This window comes from Garra rufa, chromosome 19, assembly GCF_049309525.1.
Source record: "Garra rufa chromosome 19, GarRuf1.0, whole genome shotgun sequence".
Lineage (NCBI taxonomy): Eukaryota > Metazoa > Chordata > Actinopteri > Cypriniformes > Cyprinidae > Garra > Garra rufa.
Window position 1 is genome coordinate 9,585,181 of NC_133379.1, and position 23,301 is coordinate 9,608,481.

The 23,301-nt window shown below is 37.7% G+C and overlaps 1 protein-coding gene across 2 annotated transcripts in view; it reads right to left on the reverse strand.

Moving 5' to 3' along the window:
• The window catches only part of kctd16b (potassium channel tetramerization domain containing 16b), a 98,742-nt gene that overhangs the window by 33,587 nt on the left and 41,854 nt on the right, over positions 1–23,301 (reverse strand). The window contains exons 2-3 of one of the 2 annotated variants that reach the window (XM_073825044.1): positions 11,960–11,987; positions 7,592–7,640 (exon numbers count right to left, since the gene is read on the reverse strand). The exons of the other annotated variant lie outside the window; for it this stretch is intronic. Coding sequence (XP_073681145.1) covers positions 7,592–7,640; positions 11,960–11,987 — 77 coding nt within the window. The remainder of the gene's footprint in view (positions 1–7,591; positions 7,641–11,959; positions 11,988–23,301) is intronic. 2 annotated transcript variants of the gene reach the window in all.

The window sequence follows — 23,301 nt, forward strand, 5'->3', positions numbered from 1 at the left end:
GTCATCAGCATTGTTGCTAACATGATTAACAAGTTACTAGCATGTTGTTAACATAAGAAAGTTGCTAGCATGACTAGCATGTCATTAGAATGTTTTAAACATTTTAAAAGTTTTAAAGCAAGTTGCTAGTGTGTTGCTACCATTATTATCAAAAGTTACTAGCATGTTTCTAGCATGACTAGCATGTCACTAGCATGTTTTAAACATTGTAAAAGTTTTAAAACAAGTTGCTAGTGTGTTTTTGGTTGTTTTAGCATGATTAACATGTTACTAGCATGTTTCTAACATGTTGCTAGCATGGTTAACAAGTTGTTAGCATGTTTCTAGCATTATTAACATGCTACTAACATGTTTCCAAAATGTTGCTAGCATGATTAGCAAGTTGTTAGCATGTTTCTAGCATTATTAACATGCTACTAACATGTTTCCAAAATGTTGCTAGCATGATTAGCAAGTTGTTAGCATGTTTCTAGCATTATTAACATGCTACTAACATGTTTCCAAAATGTTGCTAGCATGATTAGCAAGTTGTTAGCATGTTTCTAGCATTATTAACATGCTACTAACATGTTTCCAAAATGTTGCTAGCATGATTAGCAAGTTGTTAGCATGTTTCTAGCATTATTAACATGCTACTAACATGTTTCCAAAATGTTGCTAGCATGATTAGCAAGTTGTTAACATTTTTCTAGCATTATTAACATTACTAGCATGTTTCTAACATGTTGTTAGCATGTTTCCAGCATGATTATCAAGTCATTAGCATGTTTCTAGCATGATTTAGCAAGTTACTAGCATGTTTCTACTTGCTAGGCATAGATAGATGTATAGATAGATGTATAGATGGATGACAAAAAAGGATGGATAGATTGAATAATTTTAACTTAATAATGTCTAATTGATGGGTAAACTAACCATTCAAAGACACAAGATCCTGTCAGTCAAAAGGTTAAAAAATCCAACCATGAAAGATAAATATTTGAGAAGAATCTGGAGACTCTGTGTCAGCAGCTGAGCAAAAAAACTGCTATTTCCACTTTGATAAACATCATCTGCTCCTCCATGTCTTCAGCACCAGTCCCAGTATGCGGTAGGTCATTAGGTACGACATATTTTGGCTCTCCTTGACTTCTCCACTCTGAGATGAGCAAGCTCTTGCAGACTTTCTCACAATGTGACAGCTTTTCACACATCTGCTCTTTTGTCAGGCTTCAGGGCTGCTGAGTTCTGCCACACTAGATTGCTCTCACCATGGCTTGGCAGCTGAAATCTTCATGTAGTCACAACATGCTCTGTTCTGCTTGGATGAACTTTGTATTTGGAAAATAACTTTTTTCGTATTCATAGATGGAGTATCGCTTTTGGGAAAAAAAAAAAGTGTAGTATATAATGAAATATTTTCCATTTTAACCAATATACTCGTTAATCATGTTTCTTTCGAAAATGCAGCATTGTCATAATAAGTAGGATTATTGACTACAGTTTACAGTATAGTATTTGAACGACCTCCTGACCCTAATGCTCATCGGTACAGAGTAATGACAATTCTGTGCTGTTCCACACCAGCAGGTCCTACAACAATCTGCCCTGTCACCAGACAAAGACTATTTGTCTCGCAAGCCAGAAATTTGAACTATTGCCATTAAATATGTTGCAGGAAGTTTATTTAAGTGTGCTATTAGTATATTTATTTCAAAATAGGAAAGTATACTTTCAGTCTACTTTTTATGTACTGTACTTCTCAGAAATGTGCTTTATATACTTCTCAGAAATATACTTAAAATTACATTTAAGTTTACTTCAGCCTTTGCTTACAAAAAGCCTAAATATATTTGAGCTATACTTGCGCTCTGAGAATCCGTGTTTTCATAGTTTTACACTAGGGGCACTGTTATACATCATCTGTACAGAATTTCCAAAACACAAGTGAAGAAGAAACCGAAACAACAGATGCTTACATGTGTCATTTAACACAGTCGTCAGACATAAAATAACATCAAAACCATAAATATGTAAAACCGTGTAACGTTATGGAATAAAATGTCGATCCATGAAGAGGAAATAATGACTGTCAAGCTTTGAGGTGTTGATCGACTCGATTTACATAATTTGTCTTTTTTTCCGTTTTTTGTTCAAAATGTTGTTTATTTATTTTATGAAACTTACCCACATTCAAGTGTTTACAAAAAGAATGCATGAAGCAAGAATAAAATGTTTTTTTTTACAAGCAAATACCCTGTTCTTTCTTTGCGTGTTCAGATATTCATATAACAAAATATATACAAATTAATACCTAAATAGGGACATAGGAGTATACTTAAAAGAATGATGAAAAGTTCACTTAAAGAAAAGATAACGAGTATACATGCAGTATAAAACTACTAAACTAGTCGTTTACTGAGACTATATTTCAAAGTGTACTAAAAATGCATTAAAAGTATTTAATTAGTAAACTATCAGTATACTTATAAGTTCACTTTTAGTACACTAAAACAGAGATGTAAACTAGTTTTGAACTCAAAGTTATACTTAAAGTATACTTAAAAGTATACTTTTATATACTAGAAAGTGGGCCAATTTAGTCCCAAGGAGTACTGAAATAGTACACTTAAAAGTATACTATTAGTACACTGCTATTTGTATACTTACTACATAAAGTATACTTAAAAATATACCTGAAGTATACTTCTTTTTGGTAAGGGTTTGTATGCTCCAAATGTGTGCAATAGCTTATTCTGGCTGATAACTATGTAATCAGATATGAGGGGTGTCCCTGACAACAACAAACCCCAACAAACTAACACTTAAAGAAATAGTTTGCTCAAATTTACGACAATTCCAAGATCTATGTGAGTTTGTTTCTTCATCAGAACAGATTTGGTGATTTTTGCATTACATAACTTGCACACCAATGATTCCTCTGCAGTGAATGGGTGCCATCAGAATTAGAGTCCAAAAAGCTGATTAAAAACATCCCAATAATCCACAGGCAATTCACACCAATCCAGTCCATCAGTTAATATTTTATGAAGCAAAAACTGTTTCTAAGAAACAAGTTCTAATATTAAGATCATTTCACATCACTTTTGGCCAAAATATGAGTCAAATATACCTAATGCTTCATCCAGTAAAAAAAAAATGTATCCCTTGTTGTCCTCTCACATCAAAATATACCGACATTCAGTCTTTGATTTGGACTGTTTTGCTTCTAAACGGTGCTTAATCTTTGCATACTTCTTTCCTGATTCAGACGAGATGACTTTTTCACTAGAGAAAGTAATATTATGGATAGAAGTCTCATATTTTAGTTGTAAGCAACAGTTTGAAGATAAAAACATCTAACTGTACGTTTGTCGGAATGAGATTTCAAACAGCTGAGAAAAACATGACAGTAATCCACAAAACGACACCAGTCAATCTTGTGAAGAAAAAAGCTGCATATTTGTAATACACAAATCCATCAAGATGTTTTCAATGTCTTCAAACTGTTTCTTCTGGCTTTAATATGAGTCCTCTAACCATAATTGTGCTTTCTCCAGTCAATATATGAGAAATGCAGAAATATATGCACAGATCTAGCAGCATCTACAAGAAGAAAAGCAAAAGTCCATAACAGTTTCAAACAAATATGTTAGTGAATTTTTTCATCAGTCTCAAGACGGTCTGCCCTGTAAAGAATATCAGTCAGAGATTTAAAACATTGCCGTTAAATTTGGTCCATATTGTATGCATCAAATGTACAGCATGTAGCGCATTCTGGCTGAGAACTATCCATTCAGATATGAGGCGGCTCTATGACCAACATACTACACCATCTTTACACTTCACTTGAAGAAATAGTTCACCCAAAAATGACAATTTGCTGAAATGTATTTATCCTCAGGCCATCCAAGATGAAGATGAGTTTGGTTCTACATCAAAACAGATTTGGAGAGTTTTTGCATTACATAACTCGCTCACTAATGGAACTCATATTTTAGTCAGAAGCAACAGTTTGAAGTTAAAAACATCTAATTGTACGTTTGTCGGAATGAGATTTCAAACAGCTGAGAAAAACATGACAGTAATCCACAAAAAGACTCCAGTCAATCTTGTGAAGTGAAAAGCTGCATGTTTGTAATACACAAATCCATCAAGATGTTTTTAAAGTCTTTAAACTGTTGCTTCTGGCTATATTATGAGTCCTCTATCCATAATTTTGCTTTCTCCAGTGAAAATATGAGAAATGCATAGAAATATTCTCAGATTAAGCAGAATTCAGAGGCTGGTAACAGTTCTAAACAAATATGTTGGCAAATTTTGATGTGAGAAGACTTTTACTGGAAGAAGCATGTACTTGGATTATAGAGTTTAAATTAAATAGAGCGGATCTAAAAAAAAAAAAAGCCATTTGAACAAGTAACATATCTGCTACTTTTGTTCATAAATGTTTTAAAAAAAATCTTGTTACATGGTGTTTAGCTTTAACTATTGTTGTGTAAATAAGTGTGATATACTTCATTGAGCATAGCAAAATAAAAAGAAAACAACAACAAAGGAAACTTGATACCGCCCCACTGAAATGTCTTACTTGTTCAGCAGAAAAAAGTCATCTCTGCGTTAGTCTTTAATTACTTCAGATTGTTGCAACTTCTCAAAAGGAATGCCGATGTTTACTTTTCGCACAGACTTCTGTTGATTTTTCTTTTTTGACTGCAGACTCTGCAGTTTGAGGTTTCTTAGTTTTGACAAGTTTAAATTCTAAGCAAGTCTTGTAAGAACCAGCTACAAACATCCAGACACCATATACATTATTAGCAGGGTCTGTTTACGGATGTGATGTAACCAAACCCAAACAATGTCAAACTGATGAATGATATCAGTTTCCCCTAAAATCAGACCCTGACACCTCAATAACCAATATTTGATTACTATTGACCAAAAAGTTACAAACTGCAGCTTTAATGATGGATTTGTTTCATATAAAAATTAGCTAAACTCATATAAAAAAACTAACTTTTTCCAAATCTGTTCTGATGAAGAAACAAACTCATGTTCAGCTTGGATCGCTTGAGGGTGAATACATTTTCAGCTATGTTTTTTTTTTTTTTTTTCTTTTGAACTATTCCTCTATGAGTGCATGAAAAGTGTTAATATTAGTAATATTAGTATTGATATCATTATTTTTTTCTGTATTTGGTGGAAGGTAATAAACAAACAAACAAATAAATGGGGAAGGGATGGGAGGGGAATTCATTTTTTTAATATCCACCAATAAATAAAGAAAGAATGTCACCGTAATTCCAAGTTATATTTTAAATTAACTCAAATCGACTCATCCAAGAGGTCACAAAAGGCCCCACAAAAACATCTAAAGAACTGCAGGCCTCTCTTGCCTCAGTTAAGGTCAGTGTCCATGACTCCACCATAAGAAAGAGACTGGGCAAAAATGGCCTGCATGGCAGAGTTCCAAGACTAAAACCGCTGCTGAGCAAAAATAACATAAAGGCTTGTCTCAGTTTTGCCAGAACACATCTTGATGATCCCCAATGTTAAGTTTAATAAACACGACGTTTACTTAGTTAGCACACTTTATTCCGTCCATCACCTCGTCTCCCACATCAGTAACAGCTTCAACACCGTTCACACAATAACTCCGCCCCTTTTACACAGCGCGCTCACCTTAGAACCAGTACATGCGCTAACCTTATTTTTAACCCGGATAAACTTCTTCCAGGTGAACAAAGTAGAGCGAAAATAACATGTTAACAATCTCCCTATACTTTAAACAAAAAAAATATAAATACAAAAAACATATAAAACAAAGATTACAGTTACCGTAATAAAAAAAAACAAAGTAGAATATCCGAATGAAAGTATAGAGAGTGTTTTTTTTTTTTTTTTTTTTTAATAAGTGTTCTCAGTCCTTAACTTGCTTTCAATAGCACCATAGTCCTTCACTGAGTACCTTCAATAACATTAGGGCCGACGTTCCTTTTTTTGTAAGACAGTCAGCAAGTTGAGTTTTTGTGTCCGACCAGAGTACCTTCTTGATCCTTTTACTCTGTATGAGCTCCTTTATGCTGCTTATTTCCAGTCGAAGACGTTTTTCAGAGACCTGTTTTGTTGACTTAAGTGCATCAAACAGAGAGTGGTTGTCTGTCACACAGATCAACAGAGGTGTATTCAGCTCAGCATTTCCGGTAGTAAGTTCAGAAAAGAGAGTAGTCAGAAAACAACAAAGTTCAGAACATCACAGTTTCCCAAATGTTGAAACTTGAGTCACCTTTTCAGATTTAAGCTTTCTAATGACCTTGTTTGTCTCGTGAATAGACTGGACTGTAGCATACTTTATATTTGATGCTAAACTGCTTACATCAAATATAATGTCTGGTCTGGTTTGTTTTGCAACCCACAGTATTTGTCCTATTTTTGACCTAAGCTGCTCTTTCTCAGTCTCATTAAGAGAGGCATCGCTCAGCACTGCACGTGCTGCTTGCAGCTGAATGGGCTGTAGGTTTTCAATGTAACTATGCTGATGTACATGAACTACACCATTAATAGTAACAAAGTCCATTCCTACATAGCAGAAATTTTCATGTTCCTCACGTCCAACATGTAATGCAGACTTTAGTATAGGTATCACATTTGTTGAGAAGTTTTGCGAGCCTGCCCAAAGAAAATCATCAACATGACATGCGAGTACTCCAGTAACCTTACACTGTTGATCCAACCAGTAGAATACTGCTGGATCTACTTTAGACATTTTACCACCTGTACTCAGCATGATTTCTTTCACTTTGTTGTACCAATACAATGATGCGTCTGCAAGGCCGTAAACACACTTGTTTAGTTTCCATAAAATATTTTCCTTTCCTGCTTCAGGAGGGGGGCAGACATAGATTTCTCTGGACAGCTGCATACCCTGCAAGAAAGCAGATTTGATGTCCATAGAATGGACTTGCCAATTATTTTGACAGATTACAGCTAATAATAGCTTAAGAGAGTCAGAAGCACAGGTTTGGGAATCTTTCTGCAGCTCATGAATATTAAGCTCTTCAAAACCTCTGGCTACGAGTCTCGCTTTGGGCACAATACCATTCGGAGTTTCTTTAAGACCACAGACCCATCTGGTAGAGACACACTTTTGACCTGCATCATCAACTTCCTCAAAAACATCGTTTTTGTACCAGTTCACTATTTCATCCTGTTTAGCAGCATCAAATGAAATGTCTTTTGTTATAAGCACACCAGTCTCTGTATCAGTTGATTCAATGTGAAGATTGTCAACACATGACATATCCACTCTTTTTGTCCATCACTGCCATCATGTTCAATAAGTTGCAGATTAAACCAGTTTTTATATTTTCCAGAGGCTTTGCCTGTTCTGCCTAAAACTTTGGCTCTCTGTAGACCATCACCGTTCTGTTTCGTAAATGTTACAGTCTGTCCTGTTTTTAACTTTACACCAGCAAGAGAGACAGGATCACCACACACATCATGATCTGTTTCAGCTTGTGTCATTCTAGGATAAACCACTTCTCCTATATTTAATTCCCTGTTGCTGATGTTTCTTGGTCACGATCTGAGCCATCTGCTACATTATTTAAGCTACCCTTTTCACTTACTTTCTGGCTGTTGTCTTGTTCATCTTGAGATTCCTGATCCTGTGTGTTTGTCTTACAGAGCCTGGATTGATGTACTCTAACAAGAGTCCCCCCATGTCTTACAAATACAACAGCTCCATCTTGACCAATAACTACCCCTGGTCCATTCCACTCAGGACAGTATGCCCTTTCGTAACATACCTTGTCACCTGTCACATACATGTCATCTGTGGGCCTAAGCTGCTTAAGTAGTGCCCTTCTTATACGCTTGGAAGACTCTGCTTCTGTGAATGCTTTTCTAGAAGCATGTAGAGCAGAAATGTGTTCTCCTACTTTAGCACTCACAGTGGTACCTTCTAGAGCAGGTAATTTATCAACTAATACAGAAGGAAGGTTAGGATTCTGTCCAATGAACATTCAACATACTGTTCTTAGCCATGAGGGCCCAGTCAAGAGCAGTGTGCCAGTCACATCCGTTTTCACGTTTGACCTTCAGGATGATCTCAGTGAGTGTTTGGTTATGTCTCTCGAGTAGTCTGTTGCTCCAGGGACTGTATCCAGCTGTTGTTCTTGTCTAGATGTTAAAGTTTTCAGCCATGTCTCTGATCTCTTGGTTGTTGAATTCCCCTCCATTATCACTGTACAGCTTTTGGGGGGCGCCATGAACACTAATCCAAGTGTGAATGAAGGAGTTGACAATTTCAGATGACTTCTTTGTTGAAACAATGTTTCCGGCGCTGAAACGTGTGAAGTGGTCGATGATGTGAAGGTACCATACATTTGGTTCTAACTCGTGCAGATCCACCGCCACTGTCTCGTTATATTCAGAAGCCATGGGGAACCCCACAGCAGGCTTTGGTTTTGTCCTTTTGTACTTCTGGCATATTTCACAGTCATCTACTATTTGTTGTAGAATAGTGAAGCATTCTTTGTCCTTATTTCCTGAACTGTGCATGAGCCTCTGTAGCCTGTCTGCCGACGCGTGACCAAACTGTTTATGGAGCTTCAGAAGGACTTTGCGTTTCTCATCTGGAGACATATTTTCTGTCACTCTTAGAACTTCCTCTTCAGTTTGATCTTTTTCAGTGTCTTTGTCTCTGATGTCGACACAGTAATGTCCAGAACTAGTAAATTCGAGAGGAATGGATTGCTTGAACATCACTGCACTGTCCTTTTCTATGTCCAAAATGGTCCCTGCTTTCTTCAGTGACGTTTTACTCAGCAGGATTGGAATGTCAACCTTGACAACTTCTGTATCGATTAGGCATTTTGTCAGTCCTATTTTAGCTGGTAAATTCATATTTTTTGTGGAATATACCAAGTTCCCATTTCCAAACCGAAAAGGTCTGCAACTGTGAGTTTCTGTTTGCATCAGCTGGTTCACTTGATCTTGAGTGAGGTCATCAATATAGTTTTCCAGCCATTTCTCCCCACACACAGTACGGGTACAAGCAGTGTTAATAATCGCTGATCCCAGTGATTCAGTCATGAATATCTCTGCATCTGACATTGAGGCCTTGGTAAACAATGTGATGTTACATTCCTCAATATTTGCATCTTCAGTTATTTTAACTTGTTCAGTTTTCTTGAGTGGATAGTCTTTAGCCCAATGAAATGTGCACTGGCAAATAGCACATTTGGATCTCTTACCGTACCTATCTAGTGGATTAGTCCCTGGTAATGGCTGCTTTGGTTGTCCACTTTGCAACATTACGTTCCGTATTCCTCTTCCTTGTCGTCTTTGTTCGGTGAAAAATGGCACGTCCTGGTTCACTTGTATCCCGTTTGATGAGCCTGCTGCTTTTCCTCCGAAAATGCGTTTTAAAGCCGACTTCATAGATGAAAACTTCAACTCAGTGCAGGCCGTCAGTGCTAGCTGTCTGTTTTTTTCGAGGCAAGCCGTGTCCAATAACTTAAAAGCCAGCACAACGTCAGGAAGCGTCATATTATACTTTTTCATCCGATTGTATCGCTGTTCAAAATCAATTATGTAGTCCGCCATGGAAACCGAACTATTCTTAGTTATTCCATCAAAATAAGAATAGGCTTCATATGCGCGATCCTTTTCCTCTTTTAAGAACACGTCGTCCAGCTTAGCCATCAGCGTTGCCATACCAGTATCACTGTCTACCTCTGCAGGTATTTCCATCGCCGTTTCACGGGCCCTCCCTTCAAGCCCCAAGGCAACAGCGAGTCCTGAAGGACAATGTCCGGCCATCTGTTTGTGACCTCAAGCTAAAGCGAACTTGGGTTCTGCAGCAGGACAATGATCCAAAACACACCAGCAAATCCACCTCTGAATGGCTGAAGAAAAACAAAATGAAGACTTTGGAGTGGCCTAGTCAAAGTCCTGACCTGAATCTTATTGAGATACTGTGGCATGACCTTAAAAAGGCGGTTCATGCTCGAAAACCCTCCAATGTGGCTGAATTACAACAATTCTGCCAAGATGAGTGGGCCAAAATTCCTGCACAGTGCTGTAACAGACTCATTGCAAGTTATCACAAACGCTTGATTGCAGTTGTTGCTGCTAAGGGTGGCCCAGCCAGTTATTAAGTTTAGGGGGCAAACACTTTTTCACACAGGGCCATGTGGGTTTGGATTTTGTTTTCCCTTCATAGTAAAAAACTTCATTCAAAAACTGCATGTTGTGTTTACTTGTGTTATCTTTGATTTATATTTAAATTTGTTTGATCTGAAACATGCAAAAAAATTTATATATGTATGTAGAAAATAAGAAAACAACCCTGTAAATAATTGTATTTTCATATTTTGTGAATCTGGCCCTAGAACATTGAGTCTTCGAGAGTTCAGAAATGCACAGTCGACAAGTAAGTCTTGGTGTTTGGCATATTGTAAATCTTCTCATTATACAGCTATCACTATCTCATCTGGCAGGGGCATAACCCAATGTGCTCCGCTCGGAGGTGCTTAAATGTGTTTAAATCTTTCACTTGCCCCTACACTCTTTCGTATTTACTTACTCTGTCCTTAGCAGCGCACAGATGCCAATATATGCTGCACCCTCATCCATAATGCAGTGCATTTAAAAGTTCTGCTGCAGCACAGTGGTATTAGCTAAATGATGTGTAACCCAGTTAAGTCAACGGTCTGAGGTTTAAAGCTTTCGGTTCAAACCTTTGCTTGTCAAAAATTATGTTGTGCAAAGTAAGCAAACTTTGACTGAGTAAAACAACACAGATGAGAAAAGGTGTTTTATGGGCATATTACTGCTTCTCCTTATTTTATGTCCTTCCACTCTACAAATAAAAACGGCCCAGAAAGACTCATCAACTCCTCCCTCGGTCCTTCAGCATAGTTAACAGATGTTTCCAAAGAATAATGGTGCAGCACATAGATGTCCTGAGAAATAAATGGCACTAGGCAGATTCCACCCTGTTAATTGAGGTTTTAGTCTAAAAGGTTTTATCAGAAACCCTCTCTCCACTTGCCTACAAGAGCATACAGTATGCCAATGCTGTGTGGTGGTGTTCTGAAATGAGGAGATAAAGTTAGTGTTTTTAAGCATTTTACATTTATTCCAAAATAATAACTTAACGGCAGTAACAATTTAAACAACATATTTTAGTTGTGAACTTATCTTGAGCTATTCGTTTTAAGAGTTAACTTCCTTTAACTATTTTTGAAAATTTTGGATCATCAGTCATTAAAGCTTGGTAAATATTAGTCACAGACACAGATTTACTTTCACCAAGCTAATCACTCAATAAAAACTCCAACGGATCATGTTTTCAGTCCAATCAAGTCTTATTTTGACATTATATCTAAGTATGTGAGTTATCTACTTACTCTTTTCAATTAGTCTTCCCATTAACGCTATTATATTGTTCATTCAGACTGATTCGTGGACACGCACAAACATAAGAGGAGGGATTTATCGCATCAACCAATCACAGCCAAACATAATCAGTCATATCCAATCATATTGCTACCTCCTCTCATGTGACTTTCCTCCAATCATTCTCAATTACCGCCCCCCCCCATCCCCCCCACCAAACTCAGTGGGCTCAGGGGTGGCGAAAGAGACCTGGAAACGTGATTGAGGACCGGGAACTGTTATTCTGCGTAATTAATCATATTAATTCTATGCCATTGTTCATAGGCATAAAACACACAAGATGCAATCTTATTATCATATTAAATTTCAATTCAATTAAGTTATTGAAAGAGTTTAACTGCTTATCCAGTCATAATGAATTTGTAAACAGATTTAATTTGCTTAAATAATTACATTGTTATATTCATTGATTTTTGTCAAATTTGGATATTGCATATAATTTCTGTTGACAAAAACATTTCAGTTAACTCTTCGTACGTTATCAGTTTTGTGTTGTTTGAAAATTATTATGAACTTGTTTTCTTTGCATTATTTTTTTAGGTCTGAAAACCAACCTGATGTCTTAAAAACATACCAGTTGTTATTTTCTGCAAATAAATGCTCTAAATGACAATATGTCTGTTTGTAATTTGGGAGAAATGTTGTCACTAGTTTATAGAATAAAACAAAAATGTTAATTTTACTCAAACGCATACCCATAAATTGTGAAACCAGAGAAACTGATCATTTTGCAGTGGTCTCCTAATTTTTTTATAGAGCTGTATGTGTTTGATCATTGTTAGGGTTGCAAAAAAGTGGAAAATATCCAGTAATTTTCAGAACACTCCAGAAATTTTGGAAGCTTTCCAGGATATTTTGGAATCTTTTAAGGAAATTTTGGAAAAGTTGTGGAAATTACCAGAAAGTTTTCACCCCTTTGCAACCCTAATCATTGTTCAGAATCTGATCTGGACATAGTTTTTGACAAAAATGTGATTTATTTTTCAGCTTTCTGTTAAAAATGTTTTCTTACTTCGTTAAACCTTCCCACATTTAAGTGTTGATTTAAAGGGGTCATATGATGATGCTAAAAAGAACATAATTTTGTGTATTTGGTGTACTTTGAATAGTCAGTAGCAAATTCTTTAAATATGAAAATGTACTTACAAGCTGTGAGTCAGAAGCGCCAGACTGTCCGTGCAAAGTTGAAATTGCCCCACTTTATAAAAACAGCCTTTGTGGACAGCCAGCATTGTAGGCTACTCTCCCAGGTTCAGAAAACAGTCCTCTGTAAAATGCGCTGCACACACTTGAATATTTGCGTTGTACTTTTCTGGTACACAGTTGTAAATATAACTTAACCAGTCATTTCTAGCTGTGTACCCATTTGAAATGACAAAGAAAGTAGTTTCGTATTTGCAACGAAACACAGCCCTGCAGAGTTTTGCTTCAACCCAAATCAAACACACCTGAACAAGCTAATCCAGGTCTGAAGGGTTGCTACTGTAGGAAGCTACAGGCAGGTGAGTTTTTATTAGGGTTGGAGCTGAACTCTGCAGGAATGCGGCTCTCTATGAGTCCGTTACCCCTGTATTATATCAACAGCATGCCTCTTATTCAGCCTCAGAGTTTTCAATAACTTTAAACAACTTTGAAAATTATTTTTATTGAATGTGATGATATATAACGGCCAAAAAGGCAATATACCAAACAGCCATGTATCAAACAAACAGAGTGTTATAGGGTTATGTTTATTTACACAAAAATATATAGTCATCATACCCTTAAGTTCTTATCTACACAACTGAAGTGCTTGTAAAAATGAACAAATTATTTCTGTCTGTTTATTGTGTAGGGAGCAGTAAACACTTCATAGGGACTTGAATTTGAATGCAGCGACTTTATTCACGACTCCCTTGCGGATTTGGGCTGTTAAATGGTGCCTAGCAGCTGAAGATCTTTAATCTTGTAATTGGCAAATGGCCATTGCCATTACCTGACTGATGGGACAGAGAATCAATAATGAACCAGTGCTAAATTGTGTGCTGCGCTCTCCATTTTACGTGAAGTAACCATTACTGCATTTATCCACTGCTGAAGGGGAAAAAATACAAATCACATTGTAGCAATCATTTAAAATAATTTGTAACATCTATTAGACTTTCGCTCAACAGCTTTATTTTTCCAGTCTCCATCACTTTGAAGGCAAAATAAAACTTCAAGTAACATATGTGAAGCGGTAGGGTACAACAGGGCTAAAGGCACACCCTAAGAAAAAAAAAATAGCTTTTCCCTGTGCCCAAAGTGTTGTTACATGTATCCTTGTGTTTGTATCTGTTCTGATTTGGTTTCTCCCTTTGTCTCCCCCTGTCAGTTTGTTATCATTTGGTTTAGCCCTCGTTATTGTTGTATCCCCGTCACCTGAGTTTAATTATTAGTTCCCTTTATAAGTCTGTCTCTGTTCTCAGTCCCCTGTCGGTCATTAATGTTGATTTAGTCTACGTGTGTGGATTTACCCTTGTGTTCTCCTGAAGATTATTATTAAAAGTATTTGTTATTTGAAGACTCCCGTCTCATCATACCAGCACGTGCATCTGCAACAGCATGACCGACCAAAACATGACGGCTGGGGGACGGCTGTGGAGTTTGCAGCAGGGCGGACGAGAGTTGGAACGGTATGTGGCAGATTTCATTGAGCTGTACCATTTGGTGAGCTGGCCCGATACCACTCTCGGCATTGTGTTTTTGTCGGGGCCGGACAAGGATACTATCCGATGCGATATCCCTGATCACGATTTCCCGTTTGTCGAATTGGTCAATTTCATTCTTTATTTAAACTGCTCTAATTTCGATGTAGAACAAATAGAGAATACAATTCAGACGGATCGTCCAGCCCCCTCAGAAACACGCCACATCGCACCAGCTCACCCGAAGCCAAGAACTGCGACATACCGGTCCAACATCTCAGACCGCCTGCCACGTCCCGAACGTCCTGAGATCCTCCAAAGCTCCGTAGTCGCCCTCAGCCCAGTACCACCGGCGGCCGCACAGTCTGCACGCAAGATGGCTGCAATGCCCAAGTCTGCACGTAAGGTGGCTGCAATGCCCGAATCTGCACGCAAGATGGCTGCAATGCCCAAGTCTGCAAGTCTGCACGTAAGGTGGCTGCAATGCCCGAATCTGCACGCAAGATGGCTGCAATGCCCAAGTCTGCACGTAAGGTGGCTGCAATGCCCGAATCTGCACGCAAGATGGCTGCAATGCCCAAGTCTACATGCAAGATGGCTGCAATGCCCAAGTCTGCACGTAAGGTGGCTGCAATGCCCGAATCTGCACGCAAGATGGCTGCAATGCCCGAATCTGCACGCAAGATGGCTGCAATGCCAGAGTCTGCACCGCCCAAATCTGCACGCAAGATGGCCGCCGTTCCTGGCCGAGATGGCCGCCGTTCCTGATTTCCCGGCCAAGATGGCCGCCGTTCCTGATTTCCCGGCCAAGATGGCCGCTGTTCCTGATTTCCAGGCCGAGATGGCCTTCGTTCCCGGCCGAGATGGCCTTCGTTCCTGAGTTCCCAGCCGAGATGGCTTTCGTTCCTGATTTCCCGGCCAAGATGGCCGCCGTTCCTGATTTCCAGGCCAAGATGGCCGCTGTTCCTGATTTCCTGGCCGAGATGGCCTTCGTATCTGAGCTTCCCGCCAAGAGAGATATTGTTGACATTATGGACATGGCACTCCCAGTGGAGTTTACGGCCCCAATCCTCTCACCTGAATGTCCAAAGCCTCCGCTGGTCCCGTCCAGCCGTCCAGAGCCTCAGTTGGTTCCGCCCAGCCCTCCAGAGCCGGAGCTCTCTCCTGCGCGCCCTCCAGAGCCAGAGCTCTCTCCTGCGCGCCCTCCAGAGCCCTCTCCTCAAGAGCCAGCGCGCCCTCCAGAGCCGGCGTCACCTCCAGTATGCTCTTCCGTGATCTTCTGGGCAGGCTACACCCTGGATTTCCCCAAGAAAATTTTTTTTTGGGGGGGGGGGCTACCCCTCTGATCCGCCATGGCCACCTGGACTGTTTGCTCGGCCATGGCCTCCTGAGCCCTCAGATCTGCCATGGCCACCTGGACTGTTTACCCGGCCATGGCCTCCAGAACTGTCTCCCCGGCCATGGCTTCCTGAACTCCCTGACCCGCCATGGCCTCCAGAACTGTCTCCCCGGCCATGGCTTCCTGAACTCCCTGACCCGCCATGGCATCCAGAACTGTCTCTCCGGCCATGGCTTCCTGAACTCCCTGACCCGCCATGGCCTCCAGAACTGTTTCCCCGGCCATGGCTTCCTGAACTCCCTGACCCGCCATGGCCTCCTGATCCTCCTGATCCGCCATGGCTCCCTGATCCCTGGAGGCTTTCCCAGAACGCCAAGCTCCTGTCCAGTAGCGGCCTCCAGGGCGCCCGCCCTCCCCGGTGTTTCTGTCATGGCGCGAGACGCGCCTACCAGGAGGGGGGAGTAATGTTACATGTATCCTTGTGTTTGTATCTGTTCTGATTTGGTTTCTCCCTTTGTCTCCCCCTGTCAGTTTGTTATCATTTGGTTTAGCCCTCGTTATTGTTGTATCCCCGTCACCTGAGTTTAATTATTAGTTCCCTTTATAAGTCTGTCTCTGTTCTCAGTCCCCTGTCGGTCATTAATGTTGATTTAGTCTACGTGTGTGGATTTACCCTTGTGTTCTCCTGAAGATTATTATTATTAAAAGTATTTGTTATTTGAAGACTGTCTCCCGTCTCATCATACCAGCACGTGCAGCTGCAACAAGTGTACGGTTGCAGAAAAATATATACGTTTGTATTGAACATTTATGGAGCAACAGATTTTGTGTGAAAATAAAGGTAACACTTTAGAATAGGTAACACTAATTCACTATTAACTACGACTTTTCCCTCAATGAATTCCTAATTTGCTGCTTATTAATAGTTAGTAAGGTAGTTGTTAGGTTTAGGTATTGGGTAGGATTAGGGATGTAGAATAAGGTCATGTAGAGTATGGCCAATATTCTAGTAATATGCATGCTAATAAGTCGTAGTTAATAGTGAATAAGTGTTACCTATTCTAAAGTGTTACCAAAATGAATTATACAATTTGTTTTTGTTTAAAAGGCACACAATATTGATAAATACTTAGCTGAAATGTTTTTTGTTATATAATGTCTGAGTTAATACTTGTTCAAAACAATCACTTTATCAAAGTTTGTACTATTTTCTGCTTATTTTAATAAATAAAGTATTTTTTGTTCAACAAATACTGTATACTGCCATTAAAATGTTAAATAACACATATATTTTAAAATACACAACACCATTTTAAAATGTAAAGATTCTAAAAGCATTGAAGGAGATCCCAGAGTAATTTAATATAAATTTACAGTAGAACAACAAGTTATATTTTATTATATGATATGATTAATATCATGTTAAGTATGATAAACATGGTGATTATCTTTAAGATGGACACCCAACATAATATATGATTTTTACCATCTGAATCTAACAATGTCATGTCAACACAGAAAAGTCAGCCTTCTATGAATTATGATTTTAATTATTGTGCATTTTTACTCCAAATACCATACTTTTACAAATTATTTTGTTATTTAAAACTGTTGCTTTAATTATCTTAAACAAAATTGAAAATCATTAAAGGGATAGTTCACCCAAAAATGAAAATTTGATGTTTATCTGCTTACCCCCAATGCATCCAAGATGTAGGTGACAAAGGTAAAAATGATATAAATACTGTTCAGTTTCTCTCAAAAACCGATCGTTTCGTGTCTTAAGACATCAATGTATCGTCACGAGTCGCAGGGTGTAATTTGGATTTGTCTGTGCATGTTTTTGTTTACTTTTAAAGGTCTGGTGCCCATCCACACCCATGATAAGGCTGGCAGACAGCACCGGTTTTCGTAAAAAATCTTCGTTTGTATTCTTCTGAGGAAACTAAGTCACCTACATCTTGGATGCATTGGGGGTAAGCAGATAAACATCAAATTTTCATTTTTGGGTGAACTATCCCTTTAAGAAGACCTTTGTCTCAAGATATATTCAAGAATTTTAGCGATCCTCATTTGCTACTTAAATCTACAACATTTTTAAAAATCGCGTCAATCGTCAGCCAAAATCGCAAGTGTTTTGAAAAAGTGCTACGGCTCGTTTTTCTGCCATCTAGTGGTTTAAAGGGGTCCTATTATGCTCTTTTACCAAGTCTTTATTTAGTTTTGGGGGTGCACTAGAACATGCTCTCATGCTTGGTGGTTCGAAAAACACATTATTTTTCACATAATTTACATTATTACAATAGCTTTCTCTCCAGGCTGGCACAAATGGCTCGATTAGTTCCGGGTGTGATGAAGGTTCGCCTTCCGCAAAAAAAACGAAATGTGTTGTGATTGATTAGTAGTCCCACTGCATTGCAATTGGAGAACAGCTTAGATGGCGTTTCAGTCCTGCCATTCCCCTTCACAAAGTAAGTTCCGTGTACAACTGCGCAAGCTAGATTAAAGTGATTCTTACGTTTTAAATATGGATATTTTTCTTACAAAAACACATGGGAGGCTTTTACTGACCCCTCCGGAGCCATGTGAGGCTAATTTTTATGGATGGACAAAAAAATCCAAAAATCTCTCCATCAGTCCAAAATCGACTTGTTTTGTACTGATGGAGAGAAACACTTGTCTATGTTGTTCTAAAGCTTGGGAGTGCCAGGATTATGTTTAATAAATCTCCGATTGCATTCGTCTGAAAGAAGGAAGTCATATACACCTAGGATGCATGGAGGATGAGTAAATAATGTGCTACAGTAGTGTTGGTTCTGTTGTCAGCCTGCGAGATCACCGATATATGATATTATCATTATTGTGCTAATTTATTTAATTATTTACATGGCAAAAACCAGCTCCAGCATAAGGCTAGTGAAGCTATCTACACTCTATGGTGAATAAATCTCTTACTACACACTGCACACATCTACAGCGCGGCTCTGACGCAGCTACCGATGATCATCACTCTAGTCAATGCATGCGTTTACATCAGCCGTGGCTCTGCATGTGTTTCGACACTCTGTACTGCCTACATCAATGGCGCGGCTCCAGCACAGCTACCGGAGCAGTACACAGACACTTTAGTCAATGCTTGCGATTATACCAGCCCTGCAGCTCGCGTTGAAGCATCCCAGAAGTGGCTGTCCATGCTACACCGCTAAAGTTATGCAAATCCCCACCTCATCCCTCCCCGCCCACCAACCATTCGAATTTCCGTAGGCAGGATTTATTTGAATGATATTCTAGTGGACTGTGTTGTTACATCATAGTATCCTGAAAACAAACGCTGTAGTCCAAAGGAGCCATTCATTGAAGTTCTTGAAAAGGGATTTATTAAAAACTAAATATCTCCCTTTGGAGTGGACTTAGAGATTTGTAACTTTGTAGATGTTTTTTTTTTTTTTTTTTTTTTTATGCCCAAACACACACACCACAAACTGGCTAAATTTCAAAGGTGCCTTTCGTCGTCCTCTATTGACAAGCCCTTTCTTTTGATTTCATGAGCTTGTGCTGCAGTTGTACATTTTGTACATTGTACACTACTACCTTAATGATGCTCAATGAATTGTTGCAAACAGTCTAGGACAAAAACATAAAAGTATAATAATAATAATCGCATAAAGGTTTGGAACAACAGTAGGGTCAGTAAATGACAGAATTACTAAGTGAACTACCCCTTTAAATGGACCTTTACTGCAGACCTTAATGAATGGAGAATCACACTGAGTAAAGGACCAGACAGAATCCATTTGGTAAGAAATCTTAAAATAGAAAAAGGAATGTCAGAGCTGTTAAATAATTTAATGAGTGCAGACATTGTTATATTGGTTATCTTCTCCACAGTGGAATGATCTTGCCTATGGCAAGAAAAGAAGAAGAATGACATGGCTCTAGTGTCTTATTTTGGGAGAGTTGGTTGACAGAGTGCTCGTGTCACTGAAATTCCTTCGTTGCTTGATGTGCTCAGGGACAAAGTGCTATGAGAGGCCTAAACCGCATGTTACTGAGACAATGTCAGTGTTACATAACTGATAGATCTTGGGGTGTTGGGTATAGAGTTATGGATACAATTATGTGTTCAACTCATATAAAATCTAGAATATAAATAGTAGAGCATCACACAATCTGTCTGTTCACTGAAATATACACATCTAAGTGATAATTATGGCTGCGGTCTTGACTAAGGAAGTCTATAATACCTAGAAAAAGCTATTTGTTTCCTGCATTCCCATTTATTGCGATGATGAAATCTGACACTGGTAAAACATCTACTATAATATGAAATGATGACTCTGTGGCTCGAATATATAATAATACTGCCTGTCCATCTTTGTTTAAAACACATATTTGCTATAACTTTGAAGCAAAACATTGTTTTACACCTACTGGGGACCAATTAAAATTAGTCCAACCGAACAAAATCAAAGAGTAATAAAAAGCTCATTAGAATGAGCTTTTGAACAATTAGCATGTAAATACAATCCTCCATGCTACTATTTTTTACAAGCACTTGTGTCCAAAGTTAAGCTTGTAAATGGTGAAATATAAAGACAGTAATTGGGCTTTTAGTTAGATTCTTATGCAATTCATTGATGCATATTTTTACTGGATTTGTCATGTTAATTAAAACGCTCAACTGCGAGGCTGCTCATCTTGAAATATTTATGAAGCTACAGCTAAACTGATGTGTGTAATGGTGTATGAAACTTTGGAATGACATTAACATTCAACAGATGCAATGAAGTTGTCAGTGAAACAAATTTTAAGTGATTGATATCAAATGATATTAACTCACTTATTTCAGTGCTTTATTATTTTGTGTGTGCCCTTACGAAAAGAAGTTTATTCAAATGTGCTATTAGTATACTTCCTTTAAACTAAAAATAGGAAAGTATACTTTCAGTCTACATTTTATGTACTTCTCAGAAATTTGCTTTATATACTTCTCAGAAATATACTTAAAATGTCATTTATGTATACTTGACTTATACCTAGAAAAAGTCTAAATATATTTAAGCTATACTTGTGCTCGGAGAATTTGTGTTTACATTGTTATACGCTAGTAGCACTGTTATACATCTTCTGTACAGAATTTTCAAAACACAAGTGAAGAAGAAACCGAAACAACAGATTCTTCCACATGTAATCTAACACAAGTGTCAGGTATAAAACAGCATCGAAACCATAGATATGTAAAACTTTGTAACATTATGGAAAAAAATTTGACCCATTAAGAGGTAATAATGACTGTCACGCTTTGGGGTGTTGATCAACTCCATCTATGTTTTGATTTATCATGAATAGTCTTTTTTAGCTATTAGTATTAGCTATTTATAAGTATGATGTAAAGTTCACTTAAAGAAAACCTACGAGTATACTTTCGGTATAAAACTACTAAACTAGTACTAAAGTGTACTAAAAATGCATAAAAAAGTATTTATTTAGTAAACTATCAGAAATACCTATAGGTTCACTTTTAGTATACTTGCAGTACAAACTGAAAACATAGGTGTAAACAAGTTGTGTACTCAAAGTATACTTAAAATTATACTTTTATATACTAGATTCAAAGGGGGCCAATTTAGTCCCAAGGAGTAATGAAATAGTACACTTAAAAGTATACTACTAGTACACTGATATTTGTATACATACTACATAAAGTATACTTAAATGTACTTGAACTTAAGTATACTTAATAAAATAAACTTGAAGTATACTTCCTTTTGGTAAGGGTGTGACCACTAATGGTTATAAAAATATAACAAAATAAAAAAAAAATTAAATTCTAAATTTTTGGAAAAGCTCTTTCTTAAGTTAACAATTTCTACTTTGTTTACAGAGCTTTTTATGAACATTTAAAAAGGATAAGATATGAAATAATATTAATCAAACATTCACAACATTTATAGTTAATTAAAATTACTGAAATAACTAAACAAGCTATTTTGCTTTAAAATATATATTATAAAAACTGTTAACTACTGTAACTGTTTTTAATATAATAAAGGTTGTTAATGTAATTATGAAATAGAGTCTATAAGTAAGAAAAATTCAAATCCAGCTGAAACATTTGCTAAATGTGTATATACAGTCTCTATGTTATTACATTTGGTTTCTCTAGTAGTGCTTAAAAAATGAAAATAAAAAATACACCCAGAAGCGTTTAGTCAATACAAAATCCTCTTCTATCCCCTTGCCATTAAATTAATTACCACAAAGAACATAATAAATTGATTTAAAATGCATGTAGCGGAAATTATATGTAGGACCTTGTCAATGGCTATGCCTTTTCAAACAAACAACACTTACTTTTTAAAACTACATATGCTTACTGTAGTGTCTTCTAATCAATTTAATTAATAAACATCACATTCTTAGGGACCTGATGATGGTGTTAAAAATTACATTATGTGATGTTTGCCATAACATTTTGCTGTACGAACATTCGCTAAATGTGTATATACAGTCTCTGTGTTATTACATTTGGTTTCTCTAGTAGTGGTTAAAAAATGAAAATAAAAAAATACACCTAGAAGCATTTAGTCAATACAAAATCCTCTTTTATTCCCTTGCCGTTAAATTAATTAACACAGAGAACATAATAAATTGGTTTAAAATGCATGTAGCAGAAATTATCTGTAGGACCTTGTCAATGGATTGGCCTTTTCAAACAAACAACACTTACTTTTTAAAACTATATATGCTTACTGTAGTGTCTTCTAATCAATTTAATTAATAAACCTCACATTCTTAGGGACCTGATGATGGTGTTATTTAAGAGACTGTAGCTTAGCCAAGCAGAGTTATGGTTTACCTTGACGGGTCTCTCAGACAAAAAGATGAGGAGACAATGTTGTGGTTATTGATGGACAGGAGGATATTGTCTGCTAATCGTACCCGATACACTATCAGACACTTGAATCTGATCTAAAGGGCAAACACAAATAGCTGAGAACAGAATGAATATAAGCTAGACTGAGATGTTTCATGTTTGGCACGATTGATGCTAATTGTTAAACAGTACTAAAAGTGTGTATATTAGACATACTGACCAGAAAAATACTGAACTTGATACTCACAGTGACAGAAACGCCAGTAAAAAAAAAAAACACCACAACAAAACCATGACCACTACTATAGCCTACTAATTTTAAAATAATTACGATCTGCAAGTTCCACAGAAGCAAACCATTTCAAGCAATATTAGTGTATTACCTACTGTTTTTAGTGCTAATACTTTCTAAAACAGTGGTACTATTAGACATCAGTGACCTCAACCTCCACTGGTTTTCGGTTTTGACCAAACATCACTGCAGTCATGACTGAAGATGTCACTTTTAACTGAACTATTTTCTTGAAGTTCAAAATCAAATGTAATGTAGACACTCTTCCTAACCCTCGACAGATAATTCAAAGCTAACATCTCGACCCACTACAAGCAAATCTGCACCATTCTTGAAAGAGTCTGCAGTGGCTTGTCTCCTTCTACAAGATGAGACTACCAGAGAGTGCATTTTCATATTTTATGATTGCGCCATCAAAGCTGCCTTGTTCAGTCACTCCAGTGGCCACTCTACAACACTATGCAGGCCTGGAGAAACCTGCAGATTCCTGGAGAAGGTAATGAGGCGTAGACCCCACCATCTCAGACTTTCCCTCCTCCAGCTAACATATTCATGGGCCGCAGAGGAAGATTACTTATTCACATGGAGCACCATAAATCATGGATTTGAATGTCAGAATGGGTAAAAAAGCACAGCAGTGGCACGAATGTTGCAAGTATACAAACTGCTCAAGCTAATGTGA